Raw genomic sequence first — 17,025 nt, forward strand, 5'->3', positions numbered from 1 at the left:
GAGTCAAGAACAGCTGCCGACATGAGTACCTTAGAAGCAATTACCTTCAGTGTAGCAAAGCAGCTGAAATCGCTTAATAAATACAAGTCTTCCAACCAGATAATATTACAGTTAAGTTCCTTCCAGAGCATGCTGATACAATAGCCTCATACCTAGCAATCACATGCAACCGCTCTCTAGACGAAAGATTTGCACCAAAAGACTGGAAAGTTCACAGGTCACACCAAAACCCAAGAAAGGAAGTATGAATACTCCTATGAACAGACCCATATCACTTAAGTCGATTTGCAGTAGAATTATGGAGCATATACTGTTTTCGAACATCTTGACTTACCTTGAAGAAAAAAGGCTATTGGAATATAATAAGCACGGCTTCAGAAAGTACTATTTTTGTGAAAACTTCTAGTAGAATTAATAAACAGCCGATATATATGCAATTACGAACACAAAAATTATTCAGACCTACTGAGTTACGTTTTGTAGCGGAGAACCCGGAGAAACGCTAAAATATAGACGGAATACATCGGCCAAATATCAAATTTCACCTATGTAATAATTAAAAAATGCACAATATGCTGGTTGTGATTAAGTATTACCTCAGTAACATACAGCTAGTGCACTAGCATTGCGTTCGCATTGCTTGGGCTAAGGAAAGTTTCCAGCAAGAAAGTACATAGTAGTAAGCGTGAGGAGGGTGTATGATAGTAAATGAACACTATTATGCTAAACTTGCTTCAAACATTAAAATTAAAACCACGAGATTAAAAACCAGACCATATATAACTGTGTGCATAATTAAAATTAACAAAATAGCAACAAGTAATAAATTACCATCTAGAAAAGGTCAATGTGGTAAGGAACAAATTACGTAAAGTGTGAAATTGTGCAAATAGAAAACAATAGCAAAAAGATGATGGGGTAGAGGTGGAAAGCGGAGAATGACGGGGTGGAGGAAGAGGGAGAAAGGAGGTGGAAAGCGAAGCGGAAGGAGAGAGCTAATGATAAAAGCTGTATAACTCACAAATATAATATACCTGAAAAACTGTGAACATCAAAACCTCTAGAAATACATTTACATCATAACAAAGAAGAAATGCAGGTACCACTAGCGTTAACAGACGACAAAAATAACGTATCCAGTAGTGATACAGAAGATCGAGCCACTTCTCTGTTACGTTACCGAAAACATGGCTCTGAAAATACCTAGAAAATTTCTATTTTTGAGTTGCACCTGTTCATTTAAAATGGATCCACATTTGTGAGCAAAATGTTTAAAAATCTGTAATTCTTCTAGCAGATCAAGACAGTAACCTTTACTTTCTTTATGTAAAAGTTCTAACTCTTCTAGTCTCCATAGTGATTGTTGAAGAAGAAGCAGATGTTCAGAAAAAGTGGAATTGTGCACATTTCTCCCAGCCTTGCTTATCAGGTACTCTTTATGTCTTACTTTGAACCATCACCCTGCCTGTCCCATGTAATGGTTAGGGCAGTCATTACAAGTAATTTTATACAGACCAGAGTTAGTGAAACGATCTTCTTGTGTTGTGATAGAATGGGTTAATTTTTGTTTTAGACTTTTGTTCACAGAGAAAGCGCCTCTGCAGCCACATTTCTTCTTTAACAGTTTATTTATCCTATGCGAAACATTCCTAAAAACTGTATAGAAATAAACTTAGTTCTCTCGATTCCTGTCTTCGAGCTGCTGTTGCATGAAGCTGAACACTTAACAGGTGCTTTTTTTTCTTAGCAATACGACCAACCAGCCTAGGGTCAAATCCACTGTTAATTGAAATGGATTTAATTACAGATATTTCTTTTTGAAAAGGGTTGCGCACTGTGTGATGTATTGCAGTAAGGTAAAAAGCGGTTTCGTGTGTTTTTTGTGAAACACGAATAGCTCTCTATTCGCATGATATAATGACTACTCGTACTGTCGAGAGGGAAACTTAAATTGATTCCATATTTCTAAATCACCAGAAGGCTTTTGACACTATTCCACACAAACGACTTCTGACCATGGTGTGTGCCTACGGAGTATCATTTCGGCTCTGTGACTGGGTTCGTGACCTCCTGTCGAAAAGGTCACAGAATGTAATAATCGACGAAAAATCATCGATTAAAACGGAAGTGATATCCGATGTTCCCCAAGGCAGTGTTATTGGCACTCTGCTGTTCCTAATCTGTACAACAATCTGAGCAGCCCAGTTAGATTGTTTACAGATTATTCTGTCATTTGCCGTATACCAATGTCATCAGATGATCAAAACCAGTTGCAAAATTACTAAAAAAATATATGTACTGTGTGAAAAGTGGCAAACGTCTCTGAGTATGAGAAATTGTGAGGTCATCCACATGAGTATGAAAAAAAATTAATTAAATTTCGTTTATGACAAAAATCACACAAATTTAAACGCTATCACTTCAAATAAGTACCTAGGAATTATAATTATGAACAACTTAAATTGGAAAGACTACATAGGTAATGTTGTGAGGATGGCAAACCGAGTACTGCGTTGTTCTGGCAGAACGCTTACAAGATGTAGCAGGTCTACTGAGAGACTGCATACACTACACTTGTCCGTCCTCTGCTAGAGTATTGCTTTGTGGTATGGGACCGTTACCAGAGAGGACTGCCGGAGGACATCGAAAAAGTCCAAAGAGAGGAGCTCGTTTTGTATTATCACGAAAGGGAAGAGAGTGCCACGGATATGATAAGCGAGACAACCACTAAAACGAAGGCGTTTTTTGTTGTGGCGAGATCTTTTCGCGAAATTTCAATCACCAACTCTCTCCTCTGAATGTGAAAATATTTTATTGTCGCCAACCTACATCGGGAGAAATTATCTTCACAATAAAATAAGAGAGATCAGAGATTGTACAGAAAGATTTAAGTGTTCATCTTTCCCATCCGCTGTTAAAGAGTGTAATGGAACAGAAATGGTCTGTGGTTCGAAGAATCCTCTGCCAAGCACTTAATTGTGGATTTCAGAGTAATAATGTGCATGTAGATCCGATTTTGGGAAGTTTCACAAAAAGAACAGAATGTGGACATGAACACCCGAATGACCTAGCCACGAAAGTGTTAGCGAATTCTCAAATTTTGCGCTACATTGACTTAACTATACTTTTCTTTTGGTCCCTGACGCATGTCATCATGGGATAGGATACCATCTATTACAGGAGATAGAAAGAGGAGCAGAAAAGTGACAAAGCCAGTTGCAACAAAACCAATTGTCGATTGATGAACAGTGAGAAGAACTGGAGAATTTTAGAAAAGGAAGCTTTAACAATTGCCTGGGGCTTGATAAAGTGTATTTGTGTTTTGTGTGAAGACCTTCACCGGTCATGGATTGACGGATTGACGAACAGTGACAAGAACTACAGCTTTTCAGAAAAGGAAGCTTTAGCAATTGTTGGGGATTGGAAAAAATTATTTATTATGTGTGGAAGCACCATGCATTGTCATTACTGACCATAAAGCTTTAATATATATCAGGAAGAGCGAACTGTTCAATGATGAACTGAAATTCTGTAAATTATTTCTATAACAATTCAGTCTTGGGATAAGATATGTGAAAGGAGAGCAGAGTGTGATACCTAATGCACTCTTCCAAATGCTTACAGATGCGAATCTGGAAGAAAACATATGTGATTCAAATGGAAGACAATGATTTACATATGTCAAGCTGATATTGAAAATATGCAGAAGACTACACCAACTGCAGAATGAAGATTTCCATTGCAAGCTGGAGATGATCAAAAAGATGGTAAACTGCTTGAGCATTACATTGTTCAGAAAAAAAACGGTTAAGGTGAAGAGGAGAAGAAGATTTTGGCTGGAAGATTTTTTGACCTAAAAAGTTTACTGACAAATTGTTTGAGTACATCCCTGTAAGCAATGGTCATTTTGAGGTATGAAAATATTTAGGTAAGCTGAAAGTGACAGTCATTTTCAAAAATATGTGGAAAAGAACAGAGCAGTGCAACAGTGCTTGTGACGGATGTCGAAAAGCGATGAACATGAATAAAGCTGTCCAACGCAACACACAAAATATTTAAGTACATGATGTATTAGAACTATCAGCCATGGATATGCTCGGTCCCCCACCTGTAACTACCAGAGAAAGCCGAAATGTGTGGGCGTGCTGAAAAGCAAAGCCTCCGAATTTTTTATGTGAAAACTCTTAAAGATTTTTAAATAAAACAAACGTTATTGACGATGCACATCTTTATTCTTCGTGTGAACATATTTGCAGCTCTCTGCAGCTAGAGGGCTCCAAATTGTAATGTGTAACTTGGTGGTATGTAACATAACTATGTTGGCGTAGGAAAAACGGCGTATTGTAATCGAGTATCGGTTTCGAAGAGTTTGTCCACACATGAATCACCTCTCCTTTAGCATGACGATGCAAGACCAACAATCCGACACCTTGGTTTCACTGTCATCAATCATCCTTCATGCAGTGCTGATTTGGCCCCATCCGAGTTTCATCTGTTTCCGATACTTAAGAAGATCTACAAGGATTCCACTTTTATAAGGATGAAGCGGTGCGAGTAGACGATTCGTGAACAAAATCAAACATTCTACAGTGACAGTATCATCGCACTGGTCTTTCATTGTGAGAAATGTGTTCGTTACCGGGGTGACAATGTTGAGCAACAAATATATAGACTCAAAGTATAAAGATGTAGAATGTTAATAACGTCTGTTTTATTTTCAGAGTCTGGAGAGTTTTTGCATAAAAAATTCGGAGATATTAGTTTCCAGCATTCCATCATAGTTTTGCAATATTTGATGGGTTTACCAAATTCAACAAGTTGTGCTGAATTAGCAGGGAAAACATCAAAACAGTTGCAGCAAGGATTGGCAAACATATAGAATAAATGGGTATTGGAAAGTCATGCTGCGGGACAATGGTCCTCAGTTCATGCTCAGAGAAAAGAAGCATAAGTTAGCGTAAGTTGGCATAAAATTCTTGCGTAGAACTCCCTACCGTTAGGCGAGCAAGCCACCGGAACATTGCTTGAAGGAAATATCACAACACTTACTGTTCAGATAATCACATGGCTTGGGGAAAATATGTTAAGCTATTTTAGAATGTCATTAATTGCATAATACATGAAATTACAGACAAAAACCATATTTAATTGTGACAGACGTAGCAGCACCCAATTTGATCAGAGAGACAGTGAAACTGCCACACCAAAGAAGAGTTTTGATAGAGAATCTACACTCCTGGAAATGGAAAAAAGAACACATTGACACCGGTGCGTCAGACCCACCATACTTGCTCCGGACACTGCGAGAGGGCTGTACAAGCAATGATCACACGCACGGCACAGCGGACACACCAGGAACCGCGGTGTTGGCCGTCGAATGGCGCTAGCTGCGCAGCATTTGTGCACCGCCGCCGTCAGTGTCAGCCAGTTTGCCGTGGCATACGGAGCTCCATCGCAGTCTTTAACACTGGTAGCATGCCGCGACAGTGTGGACGTGAACCGTATGTGCAGTTGACGGACTTTGAGCGAGGGCGTATAGTGGGCATGCGGGAGGCCGGGTGGACGTACCGCCGAATTGCTCAACACGTGGGGCGTGAGGTCTCCACAGTACATCGATGTTGTCGCCAGTGGTCGGCGGAAGGTGGACGTGCCCGTCGACCTGGGACCGGACAGCAGCGACGCACGGATGCACGCCAAGACCGTAGGATCCTACGCAGTGCCGTAGGGGACCGCACCGCCACTTTCCAGCAAATTAGGGACACTGTTGCTCCTGGGGTATCGGCGAGGACCATTCGCAACCGTCTCCATGAAGCTGGGCTACGGTCCCGCACACCGTTAGGCCGTCTTCCGCTCACGCCCCAACATCGTGCAGCCCGCCTCCAGTGGTGTCGCGACAGGCGTGAATGGAGGGACGAATGGAGACGTGTCGTCTTCAGCGATGAGAGTCGCTTCTGCCTTGGTGCCAATGATGGTCGTATGCGTGTTTGGCGCCGTGCAGGTGAGCGCCACAATCAGGACTGCATACGACCGAGGCACACAGGGCCAACACCCGGCATCATGGTGTGGGGAGCGATCTCCTACACTGGCCGTACACCTCTGGTGATCGTCGAGGGGATACTGAATAGTGCACGGTACATACAAACCGTCATCGAACCCATCGTTCTACCATTCCTAAACCGGCAAGGGAAATTGCTGTTCCAACATGACAATGCACGTCCGCATGTATCCCGTGCCACCCAACGTGCTCTAGAAGGTGTAAGTCAACTACCCTGGCCAGCAAGATCTCCTGATCTGTCCCCCATTGAGCATGTTTGGGACTGGATGAAGCGTCGTCTCACGCGGTCTGCACGTCCAGCACGAACGCTGGTCCAACTGAGGCGCCAGGTGGAAATGGCATGGCAAGCTGTTCCACAGGACTACATCCAGCATCTCTACGATTGTCTCCATGGGAGAATAGCAGCGTGCATTGCTGTGAAAGGTGGATATACACTGTACTAGTGCCGACATTGTGCATGCTCTGTTGCCTGTGTCTATGTGCCTGTGGTTCTGTCAGTGTGATCATGTGATGTATCTGACCCCAGGAATGTGTCAATAAAGTTTTCCCTTCCTGGGACAATGAATTCACGGTGTTCTTTTTTCAATTTCCAGGAGTGTAAAAGCAATGTTGTTTATCTGTGTAACGCTTGTGCTCATTTTTCTTGTGGCCTTCGGACGATATGACCTACGTACATTTTCCCGCAGTGGCAAGGAAGGCGGATCCTTAACAAACACCAACAACGGTTTCATCTTGTGTGGCGGGAATAATGTACACTTCACGTCGCCAAGTCTGGATGGAATCGCAATTCGGTTTTATGGAGAGCATTCTACGGCATTGGCCTCTTACTTAACTTAAACCTATCGCGAATCTCTCGCCCAGTGCAAAGTCCAAAGTGACTGGAAAAAAGCGCAGGTGACTCCTGTATAGAGGGAGTCTAAAAGAACGGACTCACAAAATTACGGACGAATATCCTTAACATCGGTTTCCTGCAAAATTCTTGAACGTATTCTTAGTGCGAATATAATACATTTACTTGAGGCGGAAAAACCTCCATCAACAAATTAGCACGAATTTAGAAAGCATCGCTCATGCGACACTCAGCGTGACCTTTTCTCACATGACATCCTGCGAACCATGGATAAAAAGCAACAGGCAGATTCCATATTTCTAATTTCCGTAAGCGTTTGACACGGTGCCCCATAGCACACTGCTAACGAAGGTCTGAGCATTAAGTTCCCAGGTATGCGTGTGGCTCGAATATTTCTTAAGTAACAGAGCCCAGTCCGTTGTCCTCGACGACGAGTGTTCATATGAATGAAGGGTATCGTTGGGAATGCCCCAGGGAAGTGTGATATGACTTATATTTTTCACCATATAATTATATGATCTGACGGAGAAGACAAAATGTCTAGTTAATGTGATGAACAACAGCTTGCTCTAAATGTTGCAAAATGTAACTTAACTGCGGATGAGTAGGAAAAACAATCCTGTGATGTTCGAATATAGCATTAGTACTGTGGTGCTTGTAGCAGTCACGTGGATTAAATACCTGGCGTAACGTTGCAGAGCGGTATGAAATAGAACGAGCTTGTAAGGACGGTACTAGGGAAGGCGAATGGTCGACTTCGGTTTATTGGGAGAATTTTAGAGAAGTATAGGTCATCGAGAAAGGACACTGCGTATAGATCTCTAGTGCTATCCATTCTTGAATCCTGCTCGAGTGTTTGGGATCCCCATCAGGGGCCCTATTCCGTATAGTTCATACAGATCGGTGTACTAGGCTAGTCTCGGTAGTGACGTCATTTTCGGTTCTTTATCCAAATATCCTATTCAGTAAGCTTCTGACCCTCCCACCGATTTTACGACAGTTGTACAGAAAGGTTTTGGATTTCGGTGTGGCCCGGTCGATCGGTGAACTGTGGTTTATGTACACCTATAATTTGTTATTTTAAACGTATGTTAGCTCTATATTTAGTGATTGTGTTACTAAAGAATCACCAGAGGACGCATCCGGTTGGAAAGTGAGCTCATAATAGACTATTTTCCTTTGTTAAAAATATGGTGAATGATTACATAAAAACAAACGTCTTCTGTCAATATTCTCTCAAAATACGTATTATTTTTATGCAAATAAGAGTTTAAAAATCATTAAATATCAAGACATCGACTCTGCTTGCGTATATTACATGAGTGTGAACTGACGTTACTAGTGACTTTGTGTACTTTTCCCCACAAATGGTTTAGTTAGTAATAATCGAAACGTGTTTACAACTTTCAAGTAACAATGGAAAGCAATTATGTGAAGCCTCATATTGGAAACCTTACAAACTATCACGCATTTATGACTTATGCTGCGCCGTTTGGCAACGAAGTCAGCCTACGATCCTCTACGGAATAGTACAAGAATCGAGCATTGTTTTTCCGTTGTTTGGGGTGGTCAAGTGGTTCGCCGGTGCGGTAGCTCAGCGTGTCCGGTCAGAGGGCTGCGTGCTTTCTGTAATTAAAAAACTGAGTCAAGAAATCAACGATCAACTTGAACAGTTGCCTTGTCACGTCCGCCCAGACCAAACGCAACGAACTATATATAGAGAGCAAAAAAAGAAATGGTTAGCGCGCGGGAATGCGATACGAAAGGACACGGGTTTGCGCACGGATGGATGCATAAATTTTTATTTCCTCTTCATATATGCAACACATTCTGAGACATTGTTATTCGTGTAAGTTAAGATTTTTCTGCAATATTAGTTATTACTTACATGTTAGAGCGCACTTCTTCAGTAATGATTTCGTGATTTCTGTGTGTTTAAAAAACGAAATAGGAAATTGCTGTGAGTAAAACGAAATAATTCACCATTTCTTCCGAATATATAGCGATTTCCGACTATGCGGTTAGACAGGAATCTAAGAGCACAAATTACTGGGAATGTAACTAGCAACAGTCACCTTCATAATCTAGCTTGTCACAAGTATTTATCTGCGATCAAATCCTCAACAACAGTAGACGGAGGTGAAAGATTTCCGCCGTAATATTTTTAGACTGTAGCACCATATACGAAACATTTTCATTCATGAAATGCATGTTATAAACTTCGACGAAATGCAGGAGCTCTCGAAAATGCGTTATTTCAATTTTTTTAAGGCCTAAGTCGTTGACGTATCATATAGGGCAGTGGGATACTTAATCATTTGGATCTCTAGGAGCGAGTTATAACCACATTCTGTTTATCTTCTTATTCTTTGAAACTCTCAGAATCCATTTTTCGTGTGTTTTTATAGATGTATTAGTACAATGTGATACTACACACTATTCCTAACTCATATTCCCAAACGTAAAATCCAAAACACTATGTCAGTGTGAATGAGAATAAGATGACATGATGTGGCATTTACAACAATCTGCAGAATATAGTCAAATAGCTATCGTTATTATGCATGCGTGGAAACATGCGGTCAGGGAAACTGTATGCATTTCAGCTGAGAATCATGGAAATAGATATACTGCGCCTGATACTGTTAAGGAGGAGGCAAGAGCGATGAAGGCGGGCACGTCAGCTCGATGGAATGCGGCGTCATGCGTTATGGCACCGTAAACGCAATTTACGGTACTTGGAAGAATAGCGGGGCTGAGTCGTCTGCTAGCCAGCCGCTTTGCGTTCGTGGCGCTGTGCGCGCAGCAGTGCGCATGCGCGGATCTGCGGCCGCTTGCTTTTGATTGGCTTGCGCGACGCGAACCAACCCGAACGGTATCGCTTCCGAAATGCATACTGCATAATGCAGGGACTCTATTTCGAGTACTAGACCGTTCGGTGCTCTTGAGTACCGAAACGATCGGCACAATGGCGGAAAGATACAGAATAGGCACACAGGTCGGATTAAAGGAAGACATCGAAGCAATTCAGAGGCGCACTACTCCTTTTACAGAAGCCGTCCGTAGTGGCCGTGCGTTTCTAGGCGCTAGAGTCTGGAACCGCGTGACCGCTACGGTCGCAGGTTCGAGTCCTGCCTCAGGCATGGATGTGTGTGATGTCCTTAGGTTAGTTAGGTTTAAGTAGTTCTAAGTTCTAGGGACTGATAACCACAGCAGTTAAAGTCCCATAGTGCTTTGAACCATTTGAACCTTTCACAGATAGGTTTGATCAACACAAGAGTTTCGTGAACGCAATTGGAAATCCTTGGGGGAAGACGACGATCGCTTCCACGAATGGCTGTTGACAACTTTTACAGAACTGGCATTTGAAGCTGACTGTAGAACGAGTCTGCCGCCGCCAACGTATATTTCGCTTAAGGAGCATTAAGAAAATATGAGAGAAACTACGGATCTCGCGGAGCACATAGATAGTCGTTTTTCCCTCGCTCTATTTCCCGATGGAACAGGATAGGAAATGACTAGTAATTGTGCAAGGTAGTCTCCGCCGTGCACAATATGGTGACTTGCGGAGTATGTATGTAGATTTAGTTATAGAGTCCGACAATTTATCTGGATGAGCTATCTACTATGGGTAAACGATGTCACAATAGAGTCTTCTTCTTCCTCTACAAGCTGTGGCCTGGGCTCACCGTTTTAACTAACTGTGGGAGAACTTTGCATGCAAACCTGAAAGCGACAGTCAGATTAATCAACTAAAAAGTATGCATCTTCCCCTGGAATTATATTACAGCTACAGTTAAGAAGATGAAAACTGTAAATTCTATTGACTTGGTTCAGGCATGCCTCTTACTAACAGCGGCTGACTTTACTTTGTCTTCCGCCCACAAACTCATAAAAGAGGGACAAATCGAACACTTCAGAGCAGACGGTTTGGCTCACATTTCCTAAATGATGCATTGCATACAGCAGTAGCAGTAAAAATCATAAATCGAGTGCACCAGTTCCACAATGAATCGTTGGCGTATGGAAATATGGTATATAATACATCGGCGTAAAGATTATATTCTTTCGGGTGGTTCCAATTGCTATGAGAAACGTTTGCAGTACACTCTGTATAAAGTCAATCACTACTTCGAAGGGGCTCTGAGAGTTCCATGTGGGTCATTGAATATCATGTATAAAAGAAATCTTACTTCAAAAAAAAGGTGGACATAGAGTAGTAACTTTTTCACCTGGCAAAAACGGTTTGACATGCCGGAGGTGCTGCAGCCTTACCTTTTTCCCTTGTGAGCGCCATGCTGGCCAGCTGCAGAGTGAGCACCGACACATGGCAGTTGCTTCAAGACGCAGAAGGCACAGTAAATCAGTTCTTGTTTGCTAGCGTTTCTTATCGAGCATCCTCCATTGTTTGAGGGTGCTCTGCGAGGTGACGTTGGGACGAGATCCCGCCGACTGCTCGTTACACATTTTCCGGCGTCGTACGGATTTCAAGGGCGGCATAGCCTCTCTTGCTGCGTGGGTGCTTCGCAACCTCTCGTACCGTGACGTAGCACAAAGTGTTGATACGACACTGAATTTGCAAGCAACCCAGGTTCTTCTTCCTTCACAAATTTGCAAAGTCTACTTCGTTCAGTCATTTATTGACTCATATGTTCATTTATATTTCATATTCCAAAAGTACCTACAGCGGTGTGGAACGATTCGAGGACTATTTTAGTGCAGACCAGCTTCTATTAGGTAGCATTTTTGCTTTGTAGTGTTATTTAGCGATAGCCATTATTGTTTGCAGCACACTGTTGCTGTCTCAGTTTACATATTGTAATTTTTGTCAAGTAGTGATAGTGAGTGGGGCTGTGGACGCTAGAAAATAGAGTGTCAAGTGGAGAAGCCGGAACACTTCGGATTTTTTCTTCTCTTTGAGTTCAATAATGGGGTAACAGCACCGAAGGGAGGTGCCGTAGATGGGAATAAGTTCGCTGGACATAGCACGGCAAGAAAATGGTTTTCTCGGTTTAAGGAGGAGGAGAGGGAGATTAGTGTTTCACGCCCCGTCGACATCGAGGACATTAGAGACGGATCACTAGCTCGGACTACACTCACGCTCATAAATTAAGGATAATTGCAAAATGTGGTCCCACTACACAAACCTGGCGCTAGTACCATAGGCACATAGGGTACACACACGACACAGACCTGTAAGTCAACGGTATTGGTGATAAGTTGAGAAAACCGTCCCGAAACACATATGCTACAAAACGTCACTGTTACCTGCGCGTGCACCCCGACATCAATATGGGATATGATCACCATGCACACGTACATAGGCCGCATAACGGTCTGGCATAGTCTGTATCAGGTGGTCGAACAGCTGCTGGGGTATAGCCTCCCATTCTTGCACCAGTGCCTGCCGGTGCTCCTGAAGAGTCCTAGGGGTTTGAAGACGTGCAGCGATACGTCGACCGAGAGCATCCCAGACGTGCACGACGGGGTTTAGGTCTCGAGAACAGGCAGGCCACTCCATTCGCCTGATATCTTCTGGTTCAAGGTACTCCTCCACGATGGCAGCTCGGTTGGGCCGTGCGTTATCATCCATCAGGAGGAAGGTGGGTACCACTGCACCCCTGGAAAGGCGGACGTACTGGCGCAAAATGATGTCCCGATACACCTGACCTGTTACAGTTCCTCTGTAAAGACATGCAGGGGTGTACGTGCACCAATCATAATCCCACCCCACACCATCAAACCACGACTTCCATACAGGTCCCTGTCAAGGAAATTAAGGGGTTCGTATCTGGTTCCTGATTCACGCCAGGTGAAAGTCCGGCGAGAATCACTGTTCAGACTATACCTAGACTCGTCCGTGAACATAAGCTGGGACCACTGTTTCATTGACCATTAACTGTGTCCTCGAGCTGTAGACCGGTGTGCGCCGCCAGTCTGCTGATACCGTAAGCTCTGGGCATGCTTCAGCGACCACCGTATGGCGCAACGGTGGAACGTTGTGTGTCTTGGTTGCCTGGATCGCGAGGACGGTACATACCTCTATAAAAAAAACTCCAATCTTAAGGTGTGCTGCGCTCCGATAAGATGCATGGCTGTTGAGGTGGAACAGTCGCTAGCGGGCAACCTCTGGGGAACCTGCCGCACCTCAGTTGTACAAGGCTTATCCAGGCATGCGGGACTCTGTCTGGATGGACGTAAGTTTCCCTAGTTGCTCGTGGGACGACCATGATACCACGAATTCTTCCTCTTTTCCTCATTCTAATTTTTCGCTGGCCAGTGGGATGGGTGGACCGCTGGTAGGCACTACCGCCCAATCCAACAAGAGGGCTAGGTTAGCCAGTCCTCCTGACTCCGGCGTCAGCAAACGTACAGCAGTTCAGAGTAACAGAGCACATACTGACAACCAGAATGTGTTTTTAATAATAAAAAGAAAAGAGGGTTCCTTTGAAAAGGTTTCGCCATTCTATATCCAAAAGGGTCTAGAAGGAATAGCTGGAACTTTAAAATCAGTGAAGCGTTTACAGAATGGGACACTACTTGTTGAAACATCAACTGCTCATCAAGCAGTTAACCTTCAAACAGCTAAAAGCTTGGGGGAATACACTATCGATACAGAGCTTCACAGCACCCTGAACTCCAGTAAGGGTGTTGTTACCTGTAGGGATCTCGTTGACATTCCTGTAGAAGAATTAAAGAGTGAGTGGGCTCAGGAGGGAATTGTTGACGTTCAGAACAGCATGATAAGGGTGGATGGGAACCTGGTGAAATCTGACTCCTTCATTCCTACTTTCAATACCCCCAAACTCCCAGAACACGTCAAGGTAGGATTTCTTCGACTAAACGTCCGGTCGTATGTCCCAAACCCAATGCGCTGTTTTAAGTGCCAGCGTTTTGGGCATACAACTCTAGGGTGCAAGGGAGAAGCGATGTGTGGCAACTGTAGTAAGGCTGCCCATGACGGAATTGACTGTTCGTCGCCTGTCAGATGTATAAACTGTTCTGAAAGCCACCCTGTTTGGAGTAGGGACTGTATAATCTTCCTAGAGGAACGTAAAATACAAGAAATAAAATCAATTAAGCGTATCCCCTACAGTGAAGCCAAAAAGATCTTTAAGGCCATGCAGCCCCCCACATTCGTTACGTCTTTTGCTTCCATTGTTCAGAAGCCGCCTCCGAAGGTCTACACAGACGGAGGTTGTTAGTGTTGGCACAAATACCTGCACATGTCAGTGCACTTGCAAGGCAGCAACTGTATCAGAGCCTGTAGCCCCTCCTAGAACAGCAGAGAAAGGTACAATAGCTAACATTGAAGAGCCCAGGCATCTTCGATTGCTGAGGCTGTTTCAAAGCCCAGCATGGTCATAAACACCCCAGCCCCGGTTCCAGCAAAGCCATCCAAACAAAGGAAAGCACATGTGAAGCAGCACCAACAGATTAAACCGGCTGGTAAACCCTCGGATCATGTTAATGTGGTCCCGCCAGACGCTTCATCAGACTCTTCCCCAGAGCTGATGGAGTCTGAAAATATGGAGCAATCATCTCGCCCCAAGACTGAGCCTCCACCCGCTGCAGTCTCCCCACCTCGGCGGAAAGAGAGGCAGAAAATACAACCACCGTGATGGCTCCCATACTACAATGGAACCTGCAAGGGTTCAGGACACATGTGGAGGAACTACGTCTATTGATTCAGGATAGACCTATGTGTGTATGTCTGCAAGAGACAAATTTCAGTGAAACATACACCCCAGAGCTACGTGGTTATGTCCTCCACAAAAAGAACGACCTGAGTGGACAGAGAGCTCGAGGAGGAGTAGGTATCTTCGTCAACACCGACTACCACTCCTCGCCTCTCTCCCTCACGACGGATTTACAGGCAGTTGCAATATTAGTACATGTGCGCCATATGCTAACAGTATGTTCGCTTTACCTGCCCCCACATGATATGCTTGACGAAGAGGTTCTCAGTGATCTTCTTACACAGCTCCCCCACCCGTTCATCCTCTGTGGTGATTTTAATGCACACAATATGCTTTGGGGCTCTGTGAGTACTTGCCCCAGGGGTAGAGCAATTGAGAGGCTTCTTCTGTCTACCAGTGCCAATTTGCTAAATACAGGTCAAAGCACGCATTTTTGCATTGCAACTGGGTCGTTCTCTGCCATTGATCTATCGCTTTGCTCTCCAGCCATCACCCACGCTGTTGCATGGAAAGTGGTTGATGACTTACACGGCAGCGATTACTTCCCCATCCGGATTCACCTGCCACATGCAGTGGAACCGGAAAGAAAACCGCCTCGATGGGTGCTCGGTGGAGCCAACTGGGCACTGTATAGTTAACTCGCCCAGTTTGAACATCGGGTCAGTGTCCAGAAATGGGTGGATCATATTACTGCAGTGATCCACCGCGCCAGTGAAGCGTCCATCCCACAGTCCACGGGACAACCGAAGCGGCAGCCTGTCCCTTGGTGGAGCGACGAATGCCGCTGTGCAACTAGGGCTAGGCGGGCAGCTCTGCGTAGGTTCAAATGCCGGCCAACTGTAGAGAACCTTGCAGCTTTTCGGGTGGCGAGGGCAAAGTGTCGTCGGATTATACGAGAGAGCAAGAAGAGGTCGTGGCAGCAGTTCCTTAACACCATTAATCGTTCTACACGAAGTTCCATTGTATGGGAGACCATCAGTAGGATTTCTGGGAGAGGTGGGAGGTGCCCTATGGCTGCTGTAATGTGGAATGGTACTCTCCACACGACCCCAAAAGATATTGCCCAGTCTATGGCGGCTCATTTTGCAGCTATTACTGCAACCGCCAGTCAGAATCCAGCTTTTGAGCCCCACAGAGTGGCTGCTGAGAGGAGCAGTTTTGACTTCCGCTCACCCAATACAGAAGAGTACAACTGCCCGTTTTCCATGTGGGAACTAGATTCTGCATTGTGTGGGGCTCGTGATACATCCCCTGGTCAGGATAGAATCCACTATAGCATGCTGCGGCACCTCACAGGGAGAAATAAAGAAATCCACCTCCGACTTTTTAATCTAGTTTGGATGTCCGGTCACTTCCCCGACAACTCCTTAGTTGCTTTCAGTGTGGATTCAGCAGGTATCGCTTCGCCTTTGATAACCTGGCCCTCCTGGAGGTGGCCATACAACAGGCTTTCCTGCGCCAGCATCACCTGTTGGGAATATTTTTTGTCATTGAAAAGGCATACGACATTACTTGGAGGCATCTTATCATCAGGCAGCTCCACGAATGGGGTTTTCGTGGATGTCTTCCGAATTTTATTTGGTCCTTCCTGTCGCCACGTTATTTTCGGTACCGAGTCGGAGACGTACTGTCTACTCGCTTTGAACAAGAGAACGGTGTACCTCAAGGTAGTGTTTTAAGTATGACGGTCTTTGCTATTGCTATTAATAGTATTACGTCTGTTGTGAAAAGTCCTGTGGAGTGTTCTTTGTTCTGTATTTTGCTCTTCTTCAAGCCTTGCAACGACGACTCGTCAGTTGCAACTCACTCTCCGACGTTTGGATGAATGGGCACAGAAGAGTGGTTTTCAGTTTTCAACTGATAAGTCGGTGTGTGTTCTTTTTAACCGTTCTCGTTCCATTTCTGACTTGCCTGAGTTGAGAATGAGGAGCACCGTTCTGAATTTTAAAGACACGGTGAAGTTTCTGGGCCTCACTTTTGATTCTAAGCTTACGTGGCTGCCACACATTAAGGAACTGAAAAAACGGTCTCTTAAGGCGCCGTCTATTTTAAAATGTATTAGTCGCATCACATGGGAAGCAGACAGGACTTGTCTGCTCCGGTTTTACAGAGCCTTCGTGCGGTCCCGGCTTGATTATGGATGCACGGTGTATGGGTCTGCAAGACCCACTCATTTGAAGCTGTTGGATGTGGTGCACCATGAGGGGATTCGGCTGGCCACTGGGGCGTTCAGAACGAGCCCCCATACCGAGCCTGTGTGCAGAGGCAGGTGAATCGCCACTTCACCTCCGGCGGCGTCTACTAATGGTGCGCCAGGCCTATCAAACATTATCCACACCACAAACGCCTGCATACCACACTGTTGCTCGGCCTCCACTGGAAAGGCTTTTTCGCAACCAGCAACGAGCAACAAGGCCCTA

At 44.5% G+C, this 17,025-nt stretch overlaps 1 protein-coding gene across 1 annotated transcript in view; it reads right to left on the reverse strand.

The window, feature by feature from the left end:
* Positions 1 to 11,256, reverse strand: part of LOC126336590 (sialin-like) — a 141,875-nt gene extending 130,619 nt beyond the window's left edge. Inside the window, exon 1 of the mRNA XM_050000451.1 lies at positions 11,181 to 11,256. Within this exon, the coding sequence (XP_049856408.1) occupies positions 11,181 to 11,202 (22 nt within the window). The 5' untranslated portion in view covers positions 11,203 to 11,256. The remainder of the gene's footprint in view (positions 1 to 11,180) is intronic.
* Between the last annotated feature and the right edge of the window lie 5,769 nt (positions 11,257 to 17,025).

The sequence above is a fragment of the Schistocerca gregaria genome, chromosome 2, assembly GCF_023897955.1.
Source record: "Schistocerca gregaria isolate iqSchGreg1 chromosome 2, iqSchGreg1.2, whole genome shotgun sequence".
In the NCBI taxonomy this organism is placed as follows: Eukaryota; Metazoa; Arthropoda; class Insecta; order Orthoptera; family Acrididae; genus Schistocerca; species Schistocerca gregaria.